At 43.7% G+C, this 10,137-nt stretch overlaps 1 protein-coding gene across 4 annotated transcripts; it reads right to left on the reverse strand.

The window, feature by feature from the left end:
• Nucleotides 1–241: 241 nt before the first annotated feature.
• On the reverse strand, nt 242–8,733 carry LOC148527361 (cell division cycle-associated protein 7-like). Of its 4 annotated transcripts, none has more exons than XM_088469279.1 (8): nt 8,627–8,733; nt 6,517–6,759; nt 4,830–4,904; nt 4,293–4,436; nt 2,646–2,786; nt 2,323–2,472; nt 741–877; nt 242–669 (listed from the first exon to the last, which is right to left on the reverse strand). In XM_088469279.1, exons 1-8 carry the CDS (start codon nt 8,651–8,653, stop codon nt 621–623), a joined length of 966 nt encoding a protein of 321 aa, XP_088325405.1. In that variant the 5' UTR covers nt 8,654–8,733; the 3' UTR covers nt 242–620. The 4 variants fall into 4 exon arrangements, with proteins under 4 accessions (XP_088325405.1, XP_088325403.1, XP_088325406.1 ...); XM_088469277.1 differs by having other exon boundaries at nt 2,646–2,789; XM_088469280.1 differs by having other exon boundaries at nt 2,646–2,789; nt 8,592–8,673.
• Nucleotides 8,734–10,137: the final 1,404 nt, after the last annotated feature.

The raw sequence follows: 10,137 nt of genomic DNA on the forward strand, positions 1-10,137 counted from the left end.
GAGCCCTTCACAAATGGGACTTCTCCAGCTACAGTAGTGCAGGGACTTGGAACCCTGGAAAAACATCATTGTGCTCCTTGGAGGGTATGAAGTCAGGGAGAAGAAACCATCTAACAAGGAAGTACCACGTGCTTTCCCAAGACAGATTGGGGTGTGTCACTGGAAGACCCTCCACTGAGCCCCATTGCTCTCACTAAGTTAATGTGAATGAGGAAGTACTATATATGATAGATGCCACTCCTGACTGTGTATAGGTTTTATTCACCTTTACATACACTCCTGAACCAGATTGCTGTAAAAACACAATGCCAGTGACTACGAGACCTGAACTGACAGGCTATAGAAATACAGTATCTGCAGTAAGTAGCATCTTACTACGATGAATCATTGCAGAATATGGAATGCAATACCCATTGTTAGTTACAAAGCTTTCCCCCCCAGCTTCAGCAGTTTATGGGTACAAGAAGTCTACATTGGCTGCCACAGATTCAGACATTTTAGCACACATGTGGTCATTTTCTTCCCATCATATATAAATTGCAAGACAACACTCTAAAGAGTTAGATATTTTATTAGCCTTCTAAACATTAAAAAAAAAACAGGAACAAAGTGGGTGAAGTCTATGAAGTGGGGTCCTCATCACTCTCTTCATCATTTGATTTCTGCAAGCTGAAGAAAAAAAAGGTTCTTTAAATAACTGGAAAAGGCTATATTAGATGTTCTCAGGAGAGGAGTCTTACCTGTTCAGATAGGAATGGACATCACTATAGCCACGATAACGTGCCAAAGGAAAGAGTATGCCAGTGGCACTGTAACCATCCCTTTGCCGACAAAAGCTGCAGTTACAAATACCTCTACACGGTGGACAAGTCCAGTCCTGGAATTAGAAAAGTTCCATATAAAAGACATGGGTCAAGATCCAAACCCTTACCCATCTCACACACCCCCCTTCCCCAAATTATCTTCACTGCAAACTAGATCTACAGCGCCTTACAGGTCATATAGATCTGAGTTTTTCCAAACCCAGTTCTCATTGCCCACTCCTAGTCCAGACATTAGGGATATCCCTGCTTCAGCACAGGTGGGTGACTGAACTAAGGTAATAAACAATCTGTGCTCATGCATTGATATCCCTGATGTCTGGACTGAATTAGAACGGTGTTTAGGAAACGTTGATCTAGATTCCCCTGTAGCACTAGAACATGTGAAGTGTATAGCGTGGCAGAGGACTTGTTACCACCTCACTTGTCACAGAATGGATTTCCAGTATGGCTTTCTAACAAAACCAGTTTTCTTTGTAAGGTTTATAGGCATTTGGTGGTTCATACCACTTGCACCCTGCTACACAGAGGGTAAGATCTGTTGTGGCATGTTTGTTATGCCCCCTACAGACAGAATGCATGTGGTTACCATTGGGACTTCTGCATACCACTGCTTTGGGTAGCTCAAGTGGCAATGAACATGCAGCCCTCTACTGTGCTGTGGATGTAAAGGGTTTTTAAATTGTGCCATATTAGGGCTCGTTGACTGGACGTAGTCAGCATCCTGGCTCCAGTATCCCAAAGGTAAGTATCGGGGGTTAGGGAAGGGTTAGGATTAGGATTAGTGGTACTATACTTGCCTACGGGTGTCGGGATGCTGCTGTCAGTATTCTGAACCCATACCAAAACTCTAGTTTACAAACCCTACATTTGCAAATTTACAGTGCAAATTTTGGACTAAACAGTGATTGGATACTGTAAAGCCAGTGCAAAGGTCACACCCCAATGTGATTTTAGTTTGAGCACCCTACTACTGCTTCCATCTTTAGGGGCATTTTGTTAATCTCACTTGTCTTTTCCAACAAGTTAGTATCTGAACACCTAAAGTAAGACACCCAAGACCTATCCTTCCAATGTCCAGGCCTCCTGTCCAATTCAGTTACTTGCAGTGGGTGCATCTGATCCTAATCACATGCTTGAAGTCTCCTTATTTGCACAATAAGTGGGGGACATTTACAGAGATCAATACCAGTGCCAGTCACCCTGCAAGCAATGGGGTAGGAACAGTGCCTCCCTCTCAGTCTTGCACCCTGGGCAGTCATTGCTTAGAAACACTCCTAGTTACAGTCCTGCTACAGTGTCTGGCAAACAGTAGTCCTAGATTTCTAAAGTGAAAGCAAATGATTAAAGAGATGGCCTCAAATGTGTACTGTGCTATCCTCACTCCACACCACTACCCTCTTAATCTGAGAAATAATAAGATACATAATTAGGTTATCCCTAGTCACTAAAGGTATTGAACCCAATTTTGCCCCAGTTCTTACACCCCCATCCCACTCACAGGATCTAGAAGAGCTTTGCGCACGTCCTCGCCATATCTGTTCCTCAGGCAGGGGCCACAGAACTGTCCTAGGATTCCATGACATTCAACATTGCGGCAATTTGTTTTTGTGTCTATAGTTTTCTGTCGGCACTGATGACATGTGGAACCCTAGGGGGAAGCAGGAAATAGAACACGACTGAGTACCAGTCCTCAAACCACCTGAACCCTTTGCACAGGATTGGCAGGGTGCAGTAAAAATGGGCAGGTGTTTGCCAGGTGGGCACAGCACAAATAGAGATGAGCAGGATAGCACCAGAAAAATCAGATCACCAGTTGCTTACATGAACAGCGTTGTATACTTTCTCCTTCACGTTCTCAGCAATGTTTTTCAGTTCCTCCTCTGTTATTTCATCCACTGGGCGCACCACATGGGGAATGGTATGAATGCTGGTCCGAGAGGATCGCTGCTTTTTTGCTGGCTCCTTCTATTTGCACACAAAATTATTTTTATGTATGAGCGGTAACTGAGGGGACACGTGTGTTTTAGTCATAGTCATGGGAGCTGCAAATACAGGTTATTAGTGTATGCCAGAGTTTCCCAAACTCCATTATTACAGTCCAGCTTTTAAAGAACATTCATGCTGGAGTCCAGATGGTAAACTGAAATTGTCTGGGGGTACTAATTAAGGGGTCCATGTACCAATGACAGGTATGCGCCCTCCCATGGACGCATGTAGCGCCATGCAGGTTAGCGAAGGACGGAACAAATGATCATTCAGTCCTTAATTAATCGCTGCAGTGTGTAGCGGCAATAATGCCATGTACAGGGTGTCTCTGGGGAATCTGTATGATATCCCGGCTGCAGCATGGCCGGGAGCTCGAATCCAGTCAGCGGAAGCCCAGCAGTGCTGGAAACCCCGATTGTGGTAAGGTAAGTATCTACTAATCTAACCCCCCGTAGGGGTGCCTAACCCTAACCTCCCCCTCCTGTGCCTAACCCTAACTCCCCCCCATTCTCCGCTGCCTAAACCTAAGTCCCCCGGAGGGGGTGCCTAACCTTAACCACCAACCGGGGGTTCCTAACCCTCCGGGAGGGGGGGGGGGTGCCTAACCCTAATCCTCCCCGGGTGCCCTAAACCTAACCCTCCCCACGGCTGTCCGCTCGCGGCACCCGCTCGATCGGGGTGCCGGTCTCCCGGCGTCGGGGAAATGAGTGGTGTCTAGATATAGACGCTGGTCATTTATCCCACGGCGGGATAAAGCAGTCGGGAAGCTGGCTGCCGGGATTCCGGAAGCCGGCTTCCCGCTTTTATACAGTCTCTGGACATTGGCACAATTGCCGGTCGTACAAGTGTGTACCCGAGGGAAGAGAGTGAAAGTGCCAACCAATCAGTTCCTGTCACTTTACAGGCAGTGTTTGAAAAATTCCAGTTAGGAGCCGATTGGTTGGCACTTTATCTCCAGCTATTCTCATTTCAAGGCTTAGTACATAGCCCTTATGTTACCTGTGCTCAAGCATGGATATCCATAAATCCTTGACTGTATTGGCAGAGTTTGGGAATGTCTGGTGTATGCCAATGAACCTAGAAATGCATATTAAGAGTACTAGGGTTTACTTTTGATACATAAAAAAAGAAAAATTTAACATACACTATTCAGGAAGCAATGTAGACATTTTAGGAAGTGTATGAGAGCAAAGTATTGTTGATGCTATTGTAAACAAATTTTTAGTTTAATACTAACTTTGCCATCCTATAACTGATTATGTACAACAAACCCATGCACCGTCCAGCTGGCAAATAGATTTGGACACACCATGTGCAGAACCACCAGGTCAGTGATTATTTTTATTAAACTCCCCAATACAGTAGTCTTAATCCACACAGAAGTCATCCACTAGACAAGATCACACCCCATGACAATTCATGTCAACTGAAAAGCTAATGCATGCAAGGAAGCTTACCCTTATCCTACAAGGCCCTTCCTACCTTTTGTGACCGAGGGGTTTTCTCCTGGTCTGGTGATGAGGGCAGAGAGACTCCCATGGAGCGGGTCTTGCGACGACTGGCACGCTCTGGGTTTCTCCTTGGTTCCATTGCCATGAAAGATTCACTGGGACGACTCTTGAACTTCTGAGAAGTAAATTTAATGAGAGAAGTGGACAGATCTTTATGCTATAACAAGTAGGATGCGTTACTATCATAGCCCATGCTGTCAAGCTGCCAACATTCTTGAAATTAGATTGGTGCATGAAGGTCATGTGGGACAGAGACACACCGCCACATTAATAGGAAGATTAACAGTGTGGGTTATGTCAGGTTGAATAAGCCATGGGGGAGCCCAACCACAGGAAGGACAACAAGATTGACAAAATGCAATTAAAGTGTCCCTATATAGAAATAGGCTATAAATTTATTGTAAGCACAACAGCTACTAGGTGGCCAGTGGTTGCCGGATATAAAACAGCTATGGCAGAGGTGGTTGGCATTTATAGTCCCAGCAGCTAGAAGTTACATTCTACTTACCCTGGCACTGCCACTGGGTCTGGATTCTGGCTTCAAGTCTCCTGGGATCTTCAATTCTGCCATAAGCTTGGCCAGCTGAGGAAAATTAGAACAGAGGAGCAGTTGTGACCACAACATCTGGCAGTCACAGAATTACAAATATTGCCCTATACATCATTGAGGCAATAGAAAATTAGGGCAGTTCTTTAAATAAAGCTTTTTTTTTTTCCTGCCATAGCCACCATGAGAAGATATTGATAGAAGGACTGCTGCAATAGAATAGAAAACTACAATCCTTCAATAGGCATCCCCATGCATTGCATGAGAAAGCTTGCCGGGAGGTAGGTGATGGTAACATTTGCCAGCTGCCAAGCTGGTTAGATAGTTTCCCCAGATTTAAGGTTCAAGAGCCCCATAGCTGTGCAATGTACAAGAGCTGCATAAATATATAATTAAGGCCAGTGTCTTTGGCTACCACTTATCACAGGCAGGACAGACAACATAGCACACGCTGGCCAGTTATAGGTGAAGACTATAGGTGCATACACACGTAACCATTTTATGTTAGATTTTCTCTTGAAAAAGTGAACAATTTTTGGAAGTATAATGAACAATTTTTACAAAGATGAACGAAAAATGTTCCTTCCCTTAATGAAAATCGTTATGTTGGACAGTCTGAAATGGACAATGAACTACAACTACAAATGGGAGCACGCTTGAACGATTATTGCTCATCGTTACAACTCAGAAACTGAATGATTTTTGGAACGATAATCACATAGTTAATGACAAATCGTTCAAAAAAAATAGTTACGTGTGTATGCACCTTATTTCTTTAAACAATTTTCAACAGGAACAGGACCCTTTGACTCCACATACTGAACCTGCTTATTTCAGCATATCAGCTATTGGCCCTACCTCACCTGCAAATAAGCAAGCCTTATATAACCAGCATGATCTATCAGAGCAGATCATTCCGATTTCTAAAGGGGCCTATCCATTAGCAGATGTTTTTCTGAGCGATGAAAGAAAAGATAACCCTTGAAAATTCTGGTGGCTGTGCTGAACAATATAGGTCATGTACATGACAGATTTTGGCAAATGACGAATGATGTGGCATGAAAGGGAGTGGATTTTTTTCTCCGCAGCGCTCCGTAGCTGCTGATAATATATTTAGTCGTTCACCGCATATAAACTGCCAGATATTTCTAATACCTGGCAGCGGTATGCGATAATTGACCAACATGTTGGAGAGATGAAAGATTCAATTTATCGGCCGCGGGAGTGCGCATCTGTCATCGTTCAGGGCCTAGCCATAGCAGATAAATTGAATGAACGATAGATCGTTCAATTTATCTGCTAATGGATAGGCCCCTTAAGAATATGTACACACCAGCAGATTTGCAGACAGTTACTTTCAAGATTGATTGCTGCAAACACAGATTTGTCAATCTGCAAATCACTGAAAAAGATAGTTAATGTATGGGCGCAGTTTGCTAGATTAGGAAATCCTAATATCGGGCAATAAATCTTCAAATTGTTCAATTGTGGTTCAAATTGTTCAATTGCGGATGTATGGGGGCCTTAAAGGCACAATGTACAGGACATAGTTACATACAGAACATGTAACGCACAATATCTGCAGTCAGCTGAGACATGACCCTCATTCCATAATCACATATACCAGATTAACAGCATGGACACAAACCATGGCTTTGTTATCCTCGATGTTTTTGGCTCTCCGGCGCAAGAACTCATTTGGCGGTTCCTCCTCAGATTCACTTGATGGGATTACTGCAGGCTGTACAACCTCTGATGAGGAGTTGCCATTATCTTCTCCAGACTCGTCACTGGCATCCGAAAAGTACTTAACTTGTTTCATAGTTGCCCTGAGGGAGTATCGGTCATTTTCTCGTGGCACTGAAGCTTCTGATGTTCTGGGCATCATGTACTACAATATTAAAACTTATGTCAGTAGGGGGGAGAGATATATCAAATCTTCTGAAGAGAAGTGAAGCTCCCAATAGCAACTAATCAGCTTGTAACTCATTTTATAGACTGCTAGATAATTAGCTACAAGCGGACCTTCACGTTTATCTTTAGAAGGTTTGATACATCTCCCCCTATGAGAGAGAACAAAAACCCCAAAAAAAGTTAAGACCCAGTAAAAAAATAAAAAAAAATTTCATAACTATAAAAAGGTATGAGCTGCCTTTTATGAAATCATTGCAAACACATATGCTAAGATTGTTTTTAGAAATCGCATCTCTCAAAATCCCTTCAGATAATTTCTCCACATACATAAGGCTCCCCACTTATTTTGTATCTGATGATCTAATGTCCACTGATCTTGTGGCTCAGTTATGAGTGACCATAGATATAAGAAATGTCAGACTATCATTGACTGAACTTCAGTACACATGGGTGTAGGTCATCTTGGCCTTGTGCTTAATCAGTCTTGGGGGTCTACAATATGTATCAAGCTTTTTTTCCACAGCAATACCCAGCAGAGCACTAATTAGCACTGCAGAGTAGTCTCCAATCTAACAGTTATGTATCAAACTCCAAAAAGCGAAGTTTGGCCCCAGTAGTTTACGCCATCTTCAGATGGCGTAAATGGCTTTAAGCATAGGGAGACTTCGCAGCAGGAGAGAGATCTTTCAATCTCTCTCCCGCAGCTTCCAGCTGGCAACAGAAGCTGACAATGTGCACATGTGCAGTGTCAGCTTACACGGGATAAGTATTTCACAAACGTGAGAGACATACAATTCCACAGGAATACAACTCGCAGGGACAGTGGTTACTGCAACCGGTCCCTGCAAGTTCCCCTTTGTACATAGCGGAGATATTTTCATTAAAAAAATATTCCCTGCAATATGGATCCTTAATCATGGCAGTTCCACAATTATTAGTAAATAGATCTCTTGATCACGTGTAACTGTTAGACAAATAATGCTGTACATTGGGCTAATTCTGCACCCGTTTAATCTCTCATTTGCGAATGCAGGACACACACCAACTAGCAGCTGCTGTGGGAACACCTGCAAGTCTTCCCATAAAGTGGCAATCATTTTAAAGGCAAAACCAAGCTATTACATAAGTCCCTACATGTTTAGCATTATTCATTGTATTTCCATAGTGAACAGCTTAGATGCTCTCCCATTTCATTACTTTGGATACTTACTGAACCACACTTCTTGTCATTTTATACATAGAAATGGTTTGCTATACTTTATGCAATACCAGGAGACTTACTTTCCCAGTGTGTTCGCTTCTTTGAGCAGAATTAGCTTTACCCATCTAAAAACAACTCCCAAAAGGGTTTTATTAAATGCAAGCCAAGGTTATTTATATTGTGACAGATATTCCTGTACGGGCCCATCACATGTACATTAGGATAGCCTGTGGTACCAAATCCAGTACACACCACAGTTGTCCTAAGATGGATACAAACCTGATCATTTTGACTGAAACGTCAATTTCAGCAAGAGAAACTACAATAGAGAAAAAGAGGGACAAAACAGCTGCTAGCAGAGGGTACAGCACCAGTTGCATAAGCCCAAAGTGGGTACAGCACCATTACCAGCTATGAAGGGTACCAAGGCACAAGAGCGATTGATCCATACCTACCTTCGTACTTCACACTGATCTGCATTGTAATTACAATGATTTGAGGTTGTATAAAACGCCAAAAATCAACAAGCACTTACTTTAGGACGCGTGTTACCACTAACATTATAACTCCTCATAAAAGGCTCTACACTATGATACAAATGAACGTACATACAGTAAAATTGCTTCTTTAGACTGACACCCACTTGATTCTCTCTGCAAACACCTTGCATTAAGGAATAACAGATGGGGTATGGTCCGGACCTGCGATGCAGCTATTTCGCACAGGTTATTTTTATGCACAATTCCTGAATTCGCCCATTTAAGAGAACTGCTGTATTGAAAACAGCTGAGTCTTTCTTTCCTTATTAACAATCCCGACTGGCATTTTGCAAAATAGACACTAGGTGGCAGCACCGGCCTATATTGCTATATTTCTTGCTAGGCTGGAATAGTTTTAAGTTGTGATTTAATTAGGATATCTAATAACTTTGTTACGTTCATTAAAGACGTTCAAACGCAGTTAGATGTCACAGGCCAAGACATAAACGTTGCTATTTGCATGGATTTGGGGTTTTCTAACAGCCAATTAGTGTACACGTTATTTATGGCTAACATGAACAATGACCAGTGTTCTAGCATGGTTGGGGACATATGTTGAATTAACCATCTTTAAAACTGGACTGGGTATGGGTACTATTGCATAACGGTTGTATTGCTTGTGAAAAATCTCTTCAGGATAATATGTAAACAGAATTTAAAATTTTTTAACATCTATGCCAGTGGTTCTCAAACTCGGTCCTCAGGAGCCCACACAGTTCACGTTTTACAGGCCACCCAGTAGGTGCACAGGTGTACTCATTACTCACTGACACATTTTATAAGCTCTACAGGTGGATATAATTATTTCACTTGTGATTCTGTGAGGAGACCTGGAAAGCATGCACTGCTTGGGGTCCTGAAGACCGAGTTTGAGAACCTGCGATCTATGCAATAAACTCCAAATACATTAATTCTAACGTAGGTGTCTTGCTGAGGGCAATTGAACTTCTGTATGGTAAGAGACAAAGGGACCTTTTAGAGATACCCCAAGCAGAGCCAGACATCATTCACATGGGACAGAGGTTCCCAAAGTCTGCCATTACAGTCCAGGTTTTAAGAATATCCATGCTTAAGTCCAGGTGGATAAATCAAAATGATTGAGGTACTAACTAAGGGCCTGATTCAGAGCCGGACGCTCTGACCAGAGCGCTCGCTCTGAATCAGGGCCCCCCTACCTAAACTTGGAGCGGCCTCTTGGATGCTCGCATAGCTGTGGGTTACCACCCACAGCTTATGCGAGCGTCCATGATGATGGTCGCAATGGTCAAGACCATCGCGACTATCAGGCTTGCGACGAGACCCTGCGGTAGGTCTCGGTGACCGCAAGCCCTGGAGTGATTTTGGCTCTATCAGAGCCAAAATCACTCCCACTGACATCACTAGTGATGTCAGTGGGGCCGGACCCAGACGGTAAGCGTTCCCATGGGAACGCCTCCGTCTGGCAGCCACGCCCCCGGCACGCCCACCAAAGGGGGTATGCTGTCTATCGACATCGACAGCACGCACCCTTTGGTGCGAGACCTGGAGCGACGGCTTCCCCGTCGCTCCCCGGGTCTCGCGCATGCGCACGACGGAGCTCCCTCCGTCGTGCGCATGTGCGCTAGGGCACCATCGA

This window comes from Taudactylus pleione, unplaced genomic scaffold (assembly GCF_031769625.1).
Source record: "Taudactylus pleione unplaced genomic scaffold, aTauple2 ptg000089l, whole genome shotgun sequence".
NCBI classification, from domain to species: Eukaryota; Metazoa; Chordata; class Amphibia; order Anura; family Myobatrachidae; genus Taudactylus; species Taudactylus pleione.

Excerpts from the sequence above, each read along its gene's own strand:
- LOC148527361 (XM_088469277.1), bottom strand. The coding sequence starts at position 8,653 with ATGCAAGGTGTTTGCAGAGAGAATCAA. Across the intron at positions 6,760-8,626 it reads GTGTTTGCAGAGAGAATCAA|TACATGATGCCCAGAACATC; the intron begins GTGGGTGTCAGT and ends TTAATATTGTAG. Across the intron at positions 878-2,322 it reads GCAAAGCTCTTCTAGATCCT|GACTGGACTTGTCCACCGTG; the intron begins GTGAGTGGGATG and ends TTCTAATTCCAG.